Below are 18,378 nucleotides of genomic sequence, written 5' to 3' on the forward strand. Positions count from 1 at the left end.
TAAGACATCTAGCAACGCCAGTGACTAAATCACTTCAATCATGTTGGTTTTCCTGCCTTGCAGACACAAATTGATTAAAATTAAGACATAAATTAAAAATATCTTTGGCTATAACACCCAATCCAAGAATAACAGAGCAACAGGACTTAACAGGTTATGATTGTAGCTCTGTTGAAGCTCAGAATATCTCGATCTTTTAAAATGGAATCATTTAGTAACGTGTAAAAAGAAGCTCATCTGTTACACATGGTAAATAACAATAATCGCTCCAGGATGCATTTACTATTTATCAAGATATTTACTACTGCAGAGTGAACCTTCTGCTGCATCACATGTTTATTATGCTGACATTTTTTAATTAAGACCAAACATAGACTACTCAACAGTTGTTCCCTTCAGCCGATTTCTGTTGGCATCACATAACCTCTGTTTCTTATGCCTTTTCCCTCACATAGAGTCAGACACACACACTGTGACACACACTTAACTTAGTATAATGATCAAAACCATGAGGTGAAAAAAAGATGTGGAGCAGCAGCAGTGGATATTTTCATCTGTTATCAGAAATCATGCTGCACAACCAGCACGAATGACGTCTGGATGATAGAAAGCAGCTGCACAGAAACAATTTCTGTAAATGTAATAATAAATAATGGTTTGGGCTCCAATCAGAAAATAAATCAGACTGGGTTGTGGCACAAAATGTGATCAAGAGATCTTCATTTTCTTTTTTCTCACACATTGCATCTTTTTTTTTTTTTCTTTTTTGTGGTATGCCTTTCATCTCCTGAGATGATGAAAGCACCTGCCACATCAATGAATTAATGAACAAATGCAGACAGACATTCATTTCTGTCTTGGATTTTTATTGTAACATATCACTGACATATGGTCCCCTGCAGCACTGTACTGTGTACCAGATCTTTACTCAGGCCTTTGACTCAGCAAACCATCTCAGGCTATAACTTAAAGTAACTAAAAGTCACATTTTGGATCGGAAGATGGAGCGGTCTGAGAGTCAGACAGCATCTTGGATCCCGCTTCCCTTCCTCTGTCAGGTGTCCCACTGAGTCAGTCAATCAACAGGACAGACAGAGAGCTTATTATCTCTGCTCTATTAGGCTGATACACGACAAGCTCTGCTGAAGCCACCTTCCACTGGAAATGTAACCCCTTGTCACAATTTGCCATGATGCTTGACTGAAATTGTCTCGCTCTGTGACATGTGAAATTAAACACCTGTGAACTATAGTCTGGGGAATCGGATTTTCAGAGATTTTCTGGTGCTACTGTGTATAATTCACTGCCTGATTGATGGCTTGGAGAGAGGAGATGTTTGTCTTACTGTCAAGCACCATTTAGGTATGAATGAATAAAATCTTTTACTGTTTTGACAATAGATATATTTCACTTACTGTAAGTAGCTGCTATTAGGTAACCCGCTCTTTCAAAGATTGGTGCTAAGCTGCACAGTAAGAGGTTAAATCACCCTTTATTTTTAAAATAAAAGTCTCTATCGCACAGAGGCGATAGAATATAAGGCCTACTTAGTATTAGGCAGTTTGCTGAAAGTCACTTTGTTTTCTTTTTTGTTGGAAGTTTACATATTTTGCTTATGTTTGTGTGTCTTCTGCCTTCACACCTGTCTGCTGTAACACTGTTAATTAGGCAGAACAACACTAATTAGGATGCCCCAAAACCTCAAGCGCAATTTTCGGATGTGCTCTGAAACACAAATGAAACGCTAATACATGCTGTACCCACTAATTATATGCTAATAGTGATAATTGGTGACTTGTTATCCTTACCCAGAAACATTGCCACTAACACACAGTGGCATTTTATACCGCACAAGGGGTTTATGAATTTGTTAGTCAAGCGCTTATCAAGAGTTCAAAGATTAAATAAATTCACCAGGAAAAAAGCAATAGAGAAAAACTCTTTAAAATAAATTTTCTTATATATTTGTCATGTTGTTGCATTATTCCAAAAGATCCCATTTAGTTACAGTGTTGACTGCAAATACATTAGCACCTCAGATCAAATCCCATTTCCCATAAACTGGCTGCAGAAATTAATTTAGGTGAAAGAAACACCGGTTTAGGGAGGACGTTGCAGGGCGTCGGTACCCTCAAGATTTGAAAAACTATTATTCACTGTCAGCAACATTGCTATAAAAAGTTTGTATGCCCTTAAGCTATCCTACAAATTACCTTGTGGAAAATAAATTCTTTCATAGGTTTTCCTCTCAGGGTGGTGTGTTGATGGTGTTTTTTTTTTTTGGTCACAGTGGTGTCTCCCCAGGAATCAAAGGTCATGATGTCTGTACAGACTGAAACACCATCTGCATAAAGGGCATGAACTTTCTTTTACCATATGATTGCTTAACAGGACATAAATACCAAAATCTCCAAATGGCAGAATTATGCTGTTTTCATGCAGCTTCACTATTTGGTGAAAATACACTTGACAGTGTTTTCAGACAGTGTGAAGTCGCCACTGCTTAATTGTTTTTAGTCACCATGATGTAGCCATGCAACTGAGAGGGGGCAGGCATGACTGTGTGTTTAGAGGGTATTATAGAATACCAACAAGGTCATGGTTTGTCTGCTTTTTTCCCTCGTGTAGTGTTTTATACCTGTTTTGACCTAGTTTTATATCACCTGCACCTGCAGTCAGCATTTGTAAATGTAGCTCCATGTGCCAGCTCACATGACCTGGCTCAGGGTACGTAGCCTGCTACTGTAGATTTTATGGTGTGTATATGAACGGCATTCTGTTCGGTACCTGTTCACGCCAATGGAATCAGCTCTGGTCACGGGGTGCTTGTAGTCTGAATGCACCTTAGGGCATTTTCACGTTGGGTCAGTACAACTCGTCTCCTCCATTGTCATTGTATGTGATGCAGTTTAATGGCTCAGAGCAGGTGCTTGTGGACCAACAAGAAGGGTAGGGATGCATCAAAAGGTAAAGCGCTTCTCTGACCTTTGTAAACACAGACTATAACAAAACCAGAAACGTCCTGGGTTCTCCTCTGGTATGGTATGAAACCCCTTGTGAAGCATCAAATGGGTGTTTAACAAAAGACACGAGTGCTATTGATCTTCCCATTTTACTCATGGCTAGCAACTGAATTATTTCCCACTATGCTAAACTATTCTTTAAACACAAGAGCCTAATCTAGTCTTTGTTGCAGACCGGTGCTCTCTTTTTCTCTGCTACCCAATTTCACACCTCATTCTTCAACTCCTCATTCTTTAACCTCCGGCCCTTTGTCTGTATTTCATTAAATCCTCTCTGACCCACTTGTTTCTGCTTCTCTTCCCCTTTCTCCATCTCAATCTTCATCTATTTCTCTAATACCCTTCGCCTTACAGTTCTCAATCATCCTGCATTGCTGTCACTCTGTATCAGTTTCCGCCCCTGTTCATGCTTACCTCCCTCCATTGTGAAATGAAAAGAGAGTACCTTAAGTCACAGGAGGAACATGTGTGCTCTTAGGGTTTTTTAACGATTGCCTCAATTGGCTCATTAGAGAGAAACTTAATGGCCGTGGAGTCAATCTTGGCTGCTGCCTTTGAATGATTAGCTGTAAGTGTGCCGAGCCATTAAGGCTGCTGCCAGTCTCATTAGCCGACTGTTTCATTAGCACATGTTATTGGAAAGACGATTACAGAAAGAAAAAGTATGATTTGACTAAGCCAAAGAGAAATCTCATAGATTTAGTTGGATAGGCAAGATTATTTGCAAACATCTAACTAGTGGAAGGAGCAGTGGGAAATGTTAATGACTGTGTATATGTGAGGGAGATGGTATGATTCACATGCATGTTTAGTTTGTTTCTGTTAAGAACTATCTCCCTCAGGTCCATAAATAAAGGGATGATTTATTTTTTGGCATTTGCCCAAATTTGCCTGCCCAGACGAACCATGGCAGCATATTGCCACCACTATGCTTCACCATAGGGATGGTAGCTAGGTGATGAGTGTTTCAATAAATAAATTGTCTCATAAGCCGAGGGAATCTCCTTCATTGTGCTCTCAGATTCCCTTAAATGTTTTGTGAAATCTGAACAGGCTGACAAAAGCCTTTGTCTTCTATCTAGTCATTCCAACATAAAATCCTGATATGGTTGTGGTTCCAGCAGATTCTCCTAAATCTGCAGATAACACGCAAAGGTTTAGAAATAGTTTTATAACTGCTTAATTTAACTTTTTGTTTAATTAAATATGCAACATAACTGAGTCACAAGTAGGTGGTAGGGGTGGATGGTGGTTGCATACTGTGCAGGGCTTGATTAGTTTGACACCAAAGTCCCACATGAGGGTTGTGTTTAGGCAAGAAAAGTACTCAGGGTAGGGTTAGAGCAAGATCGTGTTTTGTTAATCCAGCCTACAAGCATTCCCTTCCGACTTTACACAGTGCTGTGAAGCCTGAACCAACCATAAAAAAAACAACAACTTACAATAACGTTGGAGTCGTGTTAAACTGCAAGATCAAATATTCTGGCAGAAGAGAAAACAGGATGTTGTAGATCGGAAAGTTTGTGTCCATTTCATTGATATGCTAGTTATTAAAGTATTTGCAGCTTGTCATTTATGTTAATTGTAAATGTATGATCGGAGTGCAGTTGGAACTACATTCCCCATGAAAACGTATTTGTGATTGTGGTTTGGTTTAGTACAGGAATGTAATGTTTAGGAGCTCTGGCTAACTTTACTGTGGATATAACTTTTGAAACTTTTAAATCGCTTTTTTTACAGCGATTTCTTGTTCTTGGGAAGATTAGCATTTTATTTCTACTCATTAGCAGATTAACTTCTCAGTCTGCATCATCTGAAAAATGTCCATCACACATGATGGTGTTTAGAGACAGAAGATGGAAATTAGCCTTTGGACTATCTGTGGCACATTTACAGTGATGTTTATTGATCAGTGATGTCCCTGTCAAATAAAATAGTCCTATTACCTTGAACTTTCTATGTGGGAGCTGGCAACTATTTTTTTTTTTTTTTTTTAAGAAGAGGATGCAACAGCATCAGTAATGTCAGATTACTTGTCAAACATTAGACAGGGTAATTTGTCTATCCATCCAGCTGTTGATAATTGTGACAACTTAATGATACACTTCCAGTTTAAACATTCTGTACAGAAATGAACATAATATAAAAAGAGCTAGAAATACGACCACAGCTTTCAAATATTGGTTAGAAACCGTCTTTCTGCTCCTGTTTTTATCTGATGTTTGGGTCGTGAGATGCATCTTTTGAAGGTCAGGCCCACTCAGCCATCAACATCTGCCTCAACTGGCAAGATAATAACGTACAAACGAGAAAAGAAAATACACTCCCATCAAGAGGACATCAGTCAATTTCAGTGCAGATATTATTTAAGACACAACTTATGGTACGTCCATAAAATGGATGCATGCATATACAAATGGAATCAATCAATAAATACACAATATCTAATAAACTAACACAAGTAGAAATCGTTCTTTAATGATTACGTATTTACATACAAGCTGGAACGTGACTAGTTCCTCATTGTAGATGAGAACCTGACAGAGCTCAGCTCAGGGATGGTTAAAGCTTAATGTTGTACTGACAACCTGTGCATAAAAGATTATATATCTATATAAAAGCACAGCAGGTGGGAATGCCAACATTTACAAACCCTGAGTCTGCAGTGCAGCCACCACATTTACCATTTTCTGTATCAACAGAAGGTGGGCAGTATAAAATATACAGTTACCATACACATACTAGATTCGTGTGCAAATCTATTATATCCTGTTATACACCTTAAAGGCAATTCCATGTAGCAAGAAACACGGCGATACAATTTATTCTCTTTTCCTTTGTTTTAACAATCCTGTTATTTTTCTTTGCACTATATTTAATGTTGCAGTCTATGAATATCCACACAAACCACGAAGCGCTACAGACAGACAGATTTTAAAATCTTACCGATTGCTTGTAAAACTCTTAGTGTGTTTTTATTCCCACATCAACTCTGTAGGATGCTTAACATCGTGGAAGTTTTGGATTGATCTTATTTTTAAATTAGTTCAACAAGGGAGGGATCATGTTGCTTAGATATCTAGCCAACCTGTCTCTCAGTCTTTTATGTTTATGAGGCCTTTAAAATATCTCCCATCATCAGGGATCTTACTATTGTTGTATTAATGTATCACTTACTGAATGTCTCTCAACATAAGGATATTGTGGGCCTGGCAGTTTTATTTTGACAGCTATGCCCTTACTGTCTATAAAAACACAAGCCAAAAAGAGTGAGGGAGATTCACAAATCCACTATTGATGCACAGCGAACTTTATGTGTGATGGTCATTGCAGAAACCCCCCCAAAATTTTGACTTGGTGTTCTAATATGAAAAGGTGGTGTATGACCAACACATAGCAACATAACAGTAACATAAGAACTTGTCTCTATATTTGTGTGTTTCCAGGTGCGCATGTGAAGCTGCCGTTATTGGACAGTGAGGGAGTTTCTTAAGGAAAGATGAGGAAGAGCAGGAGTGTTCTCACAGTGTCGCCCAATAATGTAAGTCATGCTATTCCTACAATATACTGTATCACTAGTTACATAACAGGCTGTGCAGCGTATTCCAGACAATTAGCGCTACTTTGGCAAACAACTTTCTGTGTACTGAGTTATTTTTTAGGTGGTACTATCAAAGTCACAGATGGTGAGAGGGAGTAACAAACAACGAAGGAGAGAGACAGATTTATTTTGGAAGTGTGAGGTTTGCGGACATTTTTGAGGCGTTTGAGTGTTTTTTAAGTGACTAAATCAGCACATTTTATGTTGAGCCAGAGTAAGCTGTGGCTGTGTGGCAGTACAAAGGAAAGTGCAGAGATGAGCAGTTCACATACACACAGGACATAGGGGTGGTGTCCTTTCTTCACAATGCACTCAGTCCTTCCTCTCTTTGTCACTCTCCCCGTGTTATGACAGTTTTCTCCGAGCTTTGGCTCGCTCTTCTCTCTCCTCTCTCCCCTCTCTTGCATAAAGTTTCTCTTTTGTTTGCTCTATTTAGTTCCACTTTACACTCTGTTCTCCTCCAGCTCTAGTGTTTTCACCTGTTTTCAAATTGTTTGTAGCACCTCCGCACCTCCTCACCTCACCTCACAACACATCTTGCACCTATGCCTTAATTGTATCTACTGTACTACTCATTAAGGTGGCTATAATCAGTGTTGTAACAAAGTATGAACTGTGTGAAAGAGGTGATGAACCTACAGAAAATTGTGACCAGCTCCCGCGGGCCTCATGGATCTTTATTGTTAGTTTCAGATCAGTAGTTTATCTGGACGACCAACACCCTTTTTGTTTTAGTTCACCCTCACTGCTCTCAGAGCATCGTTTTCAGCTGCAGCTGGCAGCTGTTAACGGCGCCAATAAACCCTTTGTTCACCACTTGCTCAGCAGCAAGATGCAGGTGGTGCTAGCTGTTAAACAATAGTGGAACATGTAAATCACTTTTAACAAAAGATGCTGTATGGGATGCAGGATTTAATGCCGTTCTATCTGAACAGAACGATTATTTCCACTAGTCTGAAATGGGAAATGAATGTAAATTGCAATTGCATTTACTTGCAGGAGACATTTGGGATAGTATATTAACTTGTAGACTTTTACTGCATAGACAGAAACGTTCAGCTGCACTTCACAGTTTCTGTGGGTGTTTTGCTCAAATAGTCCATAGCTAACGTTGTGGGTGTAGATTACTCAGTCCCTCTCCTTTTCTCTTTTTTGCTCTGCTGGTTTGAACACTATACTTGTTCTTGCAATTTTCTGTCTGCTTTGAGTTGAGGGCAAATTTGTATTCTAGAGCTCAGAAGCAGTTGGGCAAGGGTGGAGTATGGTGTTAGTAGTCAGATAGCCAGACACCTGATATCCCCTGCAGAGCTGAAAACATCATTTAACAATTGTGTTTTTGTTGTCACAGGAGACGTTTCACAACATGCAGCGGCACTGGAACCGAGTCCTACTGTTGTGTACTTGACATCAATTTCGTACCAGCTCTAGGAAGCACTGCACCTTGACCTTTCTGTAAAAGTGTATCCTAAGAACGGAAAAGCAGAAGTTTACTCCACAGAGAAAACCTGGATTAAGAAAAAACAGATTTTTGAAGCAAAGTGAGACCTTTGAACAGTCCTTTAGATGATGGGTTGTTCAGGTAGACGCAAGAGAATAATTATTTGGGGAAACAAGCTTATATATTCAGTCTAAGACTCATAGTCCTTTCAGCTTTGCCTGGCATAAAGACTGGAAGCAGTACCCAGAGTTAAACAAACTACCTAGCAGCACCTCTAAAGCCAACTAAGTAATGCGTCTCCTGTGTTATTAACACATTTAGACAGAAATGGAAAAACTGTCGTAGTAGTTTTGGGAGCAGCCATGTTTTGGAAGAGTTCCTTGGTAAACAGAAGCCACTTTGTCACAGTGAAGACTCCAGGCTATTAGCCGAGCGGAGATACAAGAGGGTTGGGTGCACAGGCGATGTTCATCATATTATATACCTGTTAGATATAAAGAGTTGATTTGTGTGTTTAGCAGGTGTTTGTGCTTGTTCCAACAGAGGTTTTATTCTAAACGTTCATGCTCTATTTGTGGCAGGTGTATAATGAGGGGGGTCATTCAGCAGGAGCAGCCAGGTTTTCTCTCTATACATTCATGTATGACTGTGTTGGTCTTGTGGTGTGCATATGTGTGTATTGTGTATAGACTTTGTTGTGCTAAAAGGTGGACAGAACGTGAACATCTCTTTGCCCCACAGGCTTAAGATGCTTATTCCCATGCAGATCACAGCTAACCAGCTGACTCTCCATCCACAGCCTCATATACAGAGATGGAGAGTAATTGAATGCACAGCACCATTTGTATGTGACTCTGCATATTTAAGGAAATGTGTGACTGCATGTTATGTCTCCAGAAGCACATACATATAGAATTAGGTGCTGTGTCTTTCACATCCTGTAAAATATCCATCTTGGGTTATATACATAAAACATATATATTATCAAAATGTAATGACTGATATTAGTACTTTAACTAAGACAAAACACTGTGATTAGTTATTTAATGTACTTTTGAGGTTTTGTTTCCTGTGTCAGTGTTAGAGCAATTGTTTCAAGGTAGTTTTGGAAATACTTGTGCATTTTAGACTCCTCCTGCCTCAGTCCGGTATTAATAGAAAGGAGACACGCAACAGAGATGAGGTGAATTGAGAGATGGGGAGATCTTTCTATGAAACCACAGAAAAAGCGAGTTTTGAAAGGCACTGACAAACACTGTTGTCCTGGTGCTGAAGTTTCTGAAACACTGAACTGAGCGTATGTTCTTTCTTTGATGGACTTGCGATCATATTCCCTTTCTTTTGATGTTTACTGTCTCTTGCTGCCTCTCTCTGTCAGTTTCCTTCTCTTCTTTCAGCCTTTGTCTGTCATTCTGCATCATTTTCGTACCCCTCCCTTCCTCTCTACCGCACTGGCAGTTCATCTTATATTTATAGGGAGCGTGGGTCAAACTGAACAGCAGCTTATTTTCAAATTAGAGAGCTTGGAAGCTGAGAGCTGTCTTAGCCAGCGAAGGCAACAGTTCAACATTTTCTTTCTCCCTTCTTCTCACCTCTCCTCTCACTCGCATTCAGTCCTGTTTCTCTTTAATGACATCTCACCGTCCTCCACGATCACTCTTCAAAAACACTGTAATCCTTCTCCACCGTCTCTTCAAATCTCTTTTGTGTCTGGTCAGGAGAATTGATGCTGGTTACCACAGCAACAATAACTCTTCTATCCCAGGGGTCCTTGAGATTATACAAACGGTGACCTCTTGCACTTTGCCTGTCAGTCTATCGCCTGGCATTGTTTTGAGCTCACGCCATGTCATTCTCTGAATGTCAACGTGTTGCTTTACCTGCTTTTGAAAAATAGAAGAAAAATAGAATATTTATTCTGAAGTTAAATATATTTCTATAGAAAAAAGACAGCCTCTAAATAGGGAGTATGTTGTCTTTTATTAGCTTTTCTCTTCTTTGAAATTGAGTGTGTATTATCAACAATGACAAATTGAAGTAGTAAAACATTTCATGTTCATATAAGAAAAAGGAAACCGTAGTGTAACTTTGCCGGATGAAAATGTTTAAAATGCTCTGAGACATTGTTAATGCCAATTTTGTTATTTAGGTATTTTTTTTATAATTTTTTAATGGAGCCAAGAGTCCAAATCAGAAATATCTGATGGAGAAAAACAGCAAATATTCATTTTATTGTGCATATTTGCTCAGAAAACGACTTAAATGAGTTGGTAATTCTCAGATCTGTAGCTCAGTTAAGTAGAAATATCTTATATATCTTTTTGTGGTGCTTCCTAAAGGTATGGAGCAAAAATGTAATTGATTTAAATAGTAGAAGAAGTTAGTTTTATAGCTTGATATTTATTGTAATTTTATGTTGACTAATACATAAAGGGCTGTGCAGAGCATAGTAGAGCATAGCATAGCAGAGCAGAGCAGGGAGAGCTGGGCAGACCAGAGTGTATTGATCTTGAGTCGTATTAGTGCCAGCTTAAGTTTCACATCGTTGTTTTACCATTCTGCCCATTGACTTACCAGTGAACGGACTGGTTATAATCACTTTGTTCAGTTACAGTTTAAATGTGAGTTTATCATCTTTAGATGTTTTAACTAAAAAATCAACTTTGATGAAAAAATCTGGGACAGAATGATTTCTACAGACGAGGAGGATGGATTCTGTTTGGATCTCAGCTTTACCAATAAACTATCTGTGGATACATAATAAATAAATGAGGCTGAAATCTCTTGAAAGCAAATAACACTGAATGTGTTTCAAACCTTCGACAAGCTAAATTTATCACGTCACACATTTTGCTGAGAGGGAAAGTAGGCAATTTATTTTATCTCTTGTCTGAGACACGGGGATGAGGCTATTTCACAGCAATAAAGAAAAGATGATAAAAGAAAGAAAGGAGAAATAATAATTCACCAAACAGTTGTATTAATATCCTGCTCTTCTGTCAACCTCAGAGGAATATTTCATCACTTTTAGCAGCCTGTAAATTGAATCGGATGGAATTATTATTCTTTTATTTGAAGACACTGGTGTTGCATAAAAACATGGTAAAGTTTTTTTTAAATGAATACATTTTTTTTAACGAATCCAAGGTTTTAAAAATCTGCTGGTGAATTTTAAAAACAGCCACTCACTTGCACAAATGCAGCATTTTAAAATGTTTTTATTTTACATATGTATGTATACAGACAACCTTTATATACTGTTTTATTCACAAAACAACCCTTTAGCTGCAAGGCATGAATTTATTTGCAAGTATTCTCATGAGTGCATGTGGGTGGGTGTTTCTACTCATGTATGTATACTGTGGAAAAAAGCTGGCAGCTAGGCTCAGCTGTAGATGAATGTCTTATTACATACAATACCAATCGGTCTCATTCAGTTGCTCTCCCAGAATGCCCCTCCCTGCTGCTTTCTCTCTCTCATTTGACTTTCTCGCTGCTTTACTTGCCCTCTCTGCAAGTCCTCCCCTCTCATGCCCTGGCCCAGCTGTTCCCTCCTGTTTTGCCGTTATCCTCTCACTAACTTTCCTCTCCGTCTGACCTTTTTACTTCCCATTCCTTACCAGCAGCCCTCCCACTCTCTATACCTCCCTCTCTATACCTGATGGGAAGCAGGTGTTGTTTTCTTAGCTTATCTCTTCATTTCCTCCCTGTTGTTGTGTTGCCGTGCTGTCGAAATGGTGAGAGTGCAGAGGGTTTTGAGCTCTGATGAAGGCGGGTGAGAAATGGGAAAGATGCCAGCGAAGGATGAGACGCATTATGCTAACAGAGAAAAATGGCAAACAATACAAATAAGTGTATTAAAGCAGTTATGTATTTCACAGTGAATGAGAAAAACAAATATCAATTTCTCCTAGGCAAAACAAGTTTAACATCCACAGTTAGATTCTGGTTGGGGACCTTTGCTTTACTACTACTGTTCTACTAATCTACTGTTAATCAAGCACAAATAAGTGCAAAAAGTGTTTTATCAAAAACAAAAAACCCTTTTTATACTAGGTCATATTTGCAGTAACATTGTGTTAAAGTGTTTATAGGACATAGGAAGCAACTTTGAGTCTCCTGTGTGCGTCTAAGAACATTTTAATATGGTATACAAGGTCCTTCTCGCTTAGTTTTTTCATGTAAACAAAGGGGACTTCAACCTCAGCTGTTTGTTTATCTGCAGAGGACAGTCATAAATCACATGACGGTAGGAAGCTGCTTAAGGTTGCTGTTTTAACAAATGACTAATGCTGACATTTTTCTCGTGTGTTCTCAAAAGGTTGTGGCAGATGTGTGTTCTGTGGTCTGATATAAATTTAGTGCCAAGGCTGCAAAGGTACATTATCTTCTCTATATTAATCTCATCCTGCAGCAGAGGCCTTATGACCTGGCTGCTGGCACTGGGCGTGTGTGTGCGTGTGCGCTTAGAGAGGTGCCTGGACATTATTGTCAATTGTATGATGTGTATGACTGTGAGACCAATTACTATGTCACAGCCTCAGTACTTAGTGGCCTCAGGTAGACAAAGAGGCCATCGGGGTAGAGTTGCTAATGAGGTAATGGACTATTGCACCTGACCTGTCCTGCTACTGCTTCACACACACACACATCACAACAGTTGTAGGTTATCTAAGGATAACAAGTAGAGTATGTGGGAGGAATGAGCAAAGACTTGGCCACAGATTTTACTGTGCACCCAGGTTTCACTGTGAGATTTCTTTTTCTAATAGTTTAGGTAAGATGTGTATTATTTGTTATGATATGTCATGCTGATTTCAGGGTTTCTGCATCATTAGATTCCACAGATGTGCCTAATAAACTAGCAATAATGGGGGTTATTTTTTGGCCAGTTGTGTCAAGTGTTTCCAAGTAGTTAGTGTATAGTTTGTAATTAGTAAATTTCATGGAGATTTCCCAGCAACCAATTTACACAATATTATTATTATTATGGTGTGAGATTTAGTGAATCATTAGATTGAAACTGTGTTATGATCATAGTTGTGTTTTTTTTTTTTTACTCAAACTTAATCATAGGCTTGAAAATTGCTCTACAAATAGCAGAAAGAAATTTAATAGACAAAAGACTGAGGTTGCAGTCACCTCTCTGACAGTACCCATGACTTTCTGGGCCTTTTCTTGTCTTTTAAAAGTGATTTTAAAAGCCTGGTCACAGCTTTGCGTCTGAGTCAGAGTGGTTGAATTGGTTGGTGCTTTCAATTCACACACTGTTCTGTTACCTCACAGTTTTGTGAAAGAAAGAAATTACTTCCTGCAAAAGTTGCAAATGGCTCACATTTTAAAAGGTTGGCCTTGTTCAACTTTTGCAGCGTCATTGTGTCTTTCCAACTAAACTTTCTTTAAAAGACCTCGATTAAACAGTTACAGAGCTGTTGGTGTTGCAGCTCCTACAAAAATCATGGATTAACTACAATATAATTTTATCTGATTTGTTATTCAACTCACACCATCATGCTGTTTATTAAGATTCATTAAACTGATCAAAAACCAAAGCAATCCATTCTTTAAAAACATGGAAGCTGTTATTACAGTCATAAGCGTTCACAGAGGTGCAGGTATTGAACAGTGTGCTGCTGTATTTCTGGTAAATGATTGGCACCTTTTATTCTGCACTACATGTGTTTTCTGCATGTTTCACTCATACTCACTCCGGCACCTTCTATTATTATTATTTCCAAACTTCCTCCCTCTCTCGTGTCCTTCTCTTATCTAATAATCACCAGATCTTACTTCCTTTCTTTAGCCTCACTGCTCTGCAGTCCAATTCTTATCGCTGTCGCTTTGTCCTTGTCTTATTGTTTGTTATCTCTTGCTCCTTCCATGTATCTCCAGGTCTTTAAGCAAATGTGTCTGAATGGCATGGGAAGGCACTGAGACAAAAGCTTGCATTTGAGTGAACTTCTGTGAGTAAAAGGTTTTATGGGTTTACTATGAAAACAAAACCATACCACCCTCCCCTACTGATCCACAGTCGCCCTTCAGTATGCTGATTTTAAAAAAATACAAAGTCTACAAATCCTCTGTATATGGTAGGACCAGCAGGGGACTGAGTCTATTAGTCATTATACTGCACCTATTTACCATTACACTGCCATTAGCTCTGTATTTACCATTAACAGTCTGAATTTGTATGCCTATGGGAAGCCCTCTACTCGCCTACACAGCCAGAAGTACGTTTGCCACAGTAACTCACCAACAGTTACTAACAATCTATTGAGGTTTTAATGCTTCCATAATCATCACTGGCATTATGTAGCTGGTTTGATAAGTCACCGAAGCCACGAGTAGGCGACAGATGGCAACAAGCCAAGATGAGCTGTTGAGGGACCGGAGTAGGAGGTTGTATTTACTGGAAGGAGAACTTCGTACTGTACTGTAGCCCCAGTTAGTATCATGCTCAAACTAAGAATCAGTACAAATGGTTGACTGTCATTCATTTTTGCGCGGCACTAGTGCCAACTCTGACTAAACTTGTACAGTAGAGGGCCCAGAATAAAAATACTGTATCTCAGAAATGAGAGTTATTGCTGTGTGAAGCGTCTTACTACTCTACTCTACACTACACTATCAATAAGGAGATTCTGCTTTGAATAATTGCAGTACTGTAAGCTGCAACTGACGGTTAGCAAATATGTGACGTCACCTGTGTCAAAGCTGAGCATCCTCAAAAAATAGCAAGCCTATATTTGATTGGCAGGTGGTATTAAACCTTAGAAAAGAATCTACTTAGCAGATTGTGTAATACAAACAAATTAAATAGCTTGGAGTAACCATGGGGAAAAGGCCACACACTGATAAAGAACTCCAACTCTTTGATGTCGGTGTAGAAAGGGAGATGAGTTTTTGTTTAACTTGGAGTAAGATTTCTAAAAGTGTCTCTGATGTGTTTACTAAGTAAAGTTTTCATTACACGTCACGCTACAGGTTGGAGGTTCAGCTTGTGCTCACTCGTCTTACAGATGTGAGTTGTTGTCATACACATGCTGTGCACACATTACCAAACACATGCTGCATTTGTCTGTTTGTCTCTAGTTTACAATAGATTTGTCAAGATTTGTCTTTATCCGTCAGACTTACATGAAAATTAGACTGTGGCTGAAGAATAAACAGATTTTTTTTATTCCCTTCAATCAGTTTGCTATAGACAGCAAACGCTAACAAAACAAACTAATAAAATCAAGTGGGCTTCATGTTGTTTTATTGTGTGGTGAACAGCAAGTGTTCTTTTTTTTCAGCATATATTAAAGTTTGAATAATAAACCACTGTCATATTTCATCCCTGTGTGTGGTTAGAGGCTTGGGTGATTATTTCTAGTCATTTTCAGTTTTCAACTTGAAGAAACCAGTTTTGGTTTTTGGGGTGTTTTCAAACCTGTATCTCTATAGAGAATAGAATGATTTGAAATTCTGTATGAATAAATCAGTTTAAAGAGAATTGTTATGCTGCTGGATATTATAACGGCAGGTTTGGTCATAAACGAGCCTGTGGTACCCTCTAGTGGACAAATGGCTGTTCAAACAGCGAGGGAAGAGAATAAGCCTTAGATGGGATATGGAGTATTCCTTTCCACTTTCATAGTATTTGTACTGTCCTGTTTTGCTCTTCTTTTTCTGTTTGACTGTTAATTAAAATGAACTTTTTTATTTGTGTTCTTCTTTTCCATTTCGTTTAACCTTCAGGATGGCAAAGAGCCTCCAGATTGCTGCCTCAGTGAGTCTTTTACTTCTCCATCCTGCTTGCTGGGGATTGACCTGTGCCGTGGTCGTCGCCGATTCTCGGGCAACCTGCAGCTGCCTCCATTGTCATGGCGTCAGGGGGAAAGGTCACGGACACCTGATGAGGAGATCATAGCCAGGCCAACGTCTCTGCCGTTTGGGGCCCCTCCCAGGATAGACATCACGCCGGTTGATTTTGAACAGTGAGTAGACTGTGAACAGATGGATTCTGTGTTTAGGAAAGAATGGAAAGCAGCACATCTGTCACTGTCAAACTAAGCACAATGCTAATCTTCTTATTTTGAAATGTCAATATCAAGATAATGTTTAAACCTCATGAAGTGATGCACTGTTTTTGTGCATAAGCTAGTGTGCTGACGCATTTACATTGGGCAGTACAAGCAGACATACTTGCTCAACTTTTTTAAGATTCAGCTGAAGCGTTTGCTACTAATACAAGTCTGAAACAAAGGAAATATTAGATAACTGATACACTCAAAAAAAGCACAGAAAAAAAAAATAAAATAAGGACACCCTTGAGTATAACGGGCCTCAATGAGGTTCTGGCAAACTGTCAGACAGTTTAGAAAAGAGAGGCAGGAACTGGTACTGCTACGGTGTGTTCTCAGCAGGAGAGGAAAACCAATACCTTTGACTGGAGATAAAGATGGGCAGTGAAAGAAGCTCTTTGAGTTGCACCCTTTGTGGTGACGGCGGTGTCCATAGAGTTCAACTGACTTTGGCCATATTTTGGCCTCAGTGAACTAGTCAAAAAACTCGAAAGCAGAAAAGCGTCAAGGTTGAATGAGATTCCTTCTGCAGCGCTGAAGGCTCTGTTGGTTTGTCTACGTGACGCATCCCTTCAGTGCGAGGAGACTAGTGACCTGTTTTTTAAAAGGGGCTTTAAGGGTGCATCTTATAGGGTTGTCACACTGTTCTGCCTCTCTAGGAAAGATGGAGGAATGTGGATTTTGGTTGGTTGTGAAACAGTGGACTGACTATTGGAACAATACTAGAGGGGTCATTGAAGCTCATGTGACTCACCGACTACTGTGCTTTTTGTAGACTTGAAGAAGGCCTATAATCATATCACTTCAGGTGCCACGGGAGGTCAGTGTGGGAATAGTGGGTGCTGTGAGCCATCTGTTCTTTTTAGTTCTAATTGCACTTCATTGTCTGTTGTCATTGTCTTACTGTATTTATTCTCAGTTGGTGTAGATCGAAAGCTTTTACTTCATCACTGACTGTTTGTGATTTTCATATGTGTACACTGAATCCTGTGGCACAGCTGAGAAATAGTGTCCAGTTTGGTAATCTCAAGATGTTTTATCAGCTTGTCCTTCATGACGCAGTTGTGTTTAATATGACTGTGACCCTAAGAGTGCACTCGGTGTGTGATATAATGAACATGGTGTCATTAAAATCAGCCTGAAAAGAAAATGTGTTAAAGTATAAAGTAAACACTAGGTTTTATACCTTTTGAAATTCAGTTAGGGCTGATCTGACATGTTTCATTCAGCGTGTTTAACGTTAAAGAGATGTTAAAGATGAAGCCAGTTATAGCTGGCTTGTAGCAAGTGATTATTTCCTTCAGTTAGATGAATAAAGGTTGTGCTCATTAGTGCTAATCAGCCCTGATTGATGCTGCTGATTGGTGCGGCACCATTACGTGTTTATATGTATTGTAATTAATGTATCTATCAGTGTCACAAAGTGCTTCTTATTGAGAAGTTGCTCAATTTTGAAGAGTTACAATCGCTGCCCACAAGAGGGCAGTGTGATAAAATGGACCAGATAAGTGGAGAAACATGGATGCAGATCCACCACACAGTGTTTTCACTGAAGGGGTTGACTGTAAAGATGATGTGAATCAGATTCTTTGACCAGATTAACAACTGTGGGAGATTTTGAGCTGATGTGTTACACAGCACATTGTTTTTCATCAGTTTTACAGGATCTGATGATGACTTCCAATTCTCTCTTTTAACAGTGAGTTTATTGGTGACTGTCCAGTCGGCTAATGCAAACATGTTTTCCCTTCTATGCATCTAGTATTTACAGCATATACATAAGCTTTCTCTATATTTAGGTAGAGAAGTATTTGTACAATCAAAGTGTGTATTAAGTGCCTTTAGGCGAAATCTTAAACACATAGTCGTAATATTTCAGAACCTAACTGTGATCAGGTGAAGAGAGGTCAAACATGGCTGCGATATGGGAAGCTGATGACTAATATCAAATAATTTGACACATTAGGTTTTATTACTAATAAATGTCCGCAAAATAGTCAAAAATGTCCATCACAAGTCCAGCATCCTCTTCCAATGTCATGTTTTGTCTCAACAGCAGTAAGAAACCTCACCTCACCTCATTAAAAAGCAGACAACAATACATCCTCATATCAAAGAAACATTTTTGACCTTTTGACCTGATTAATCCATTCACATTTACTAGGAAGGCTGCTTTCTGTTTGTGCATTTGGCCGCAGTAAAGTTAAAGCCTATTTTATACAAGGATTTACTGTAATTCAGTGATATTTC

At 39.0% G+C, this 18,378-nt stretch overlaps 1 protein-coding gene across 1 annotated transcript in view; it reads left to right on the forward strand.

Moving 5' to 3' along the window:
* Positions 1–6,522: 6,522 nt before the first annotated feature.
* pde4ba (phosphodiesterase 4B, cAMP-specific a) overlaps positions 6,523–18,378 on the forward strand; it is a 114,695-nt gene continuing 102,839 nt past the window's right edge. Inside the window, exons 1-2 of the mRNA XM_026345145.1 lie at positions 6,523–6,564; positions 15,803–16,041. Of these exons, the coding sequence (XP_026200930.1) occupies positions 6,523–6,564; positions 15,803–16,041 (281 nt within the window). The remainder of the gene's footprint in view (positions 6,565–15,802; positions 16,042–18,378) is intronic.

The sequence above is a fragment of the Anabas testudineus genome, chromosome 4, assembly GCF_900324465.2.
Source record: "Anabas testudineus chromosome 4, fAnaTes1.2, whole genome shotgun sequence".
Lineage (NCBI taxonomy): Eukaryota > Metazoa > Chordata > Actinopteri > Anabantiformes > Anabantidae > Anabas > Anabas testudineus.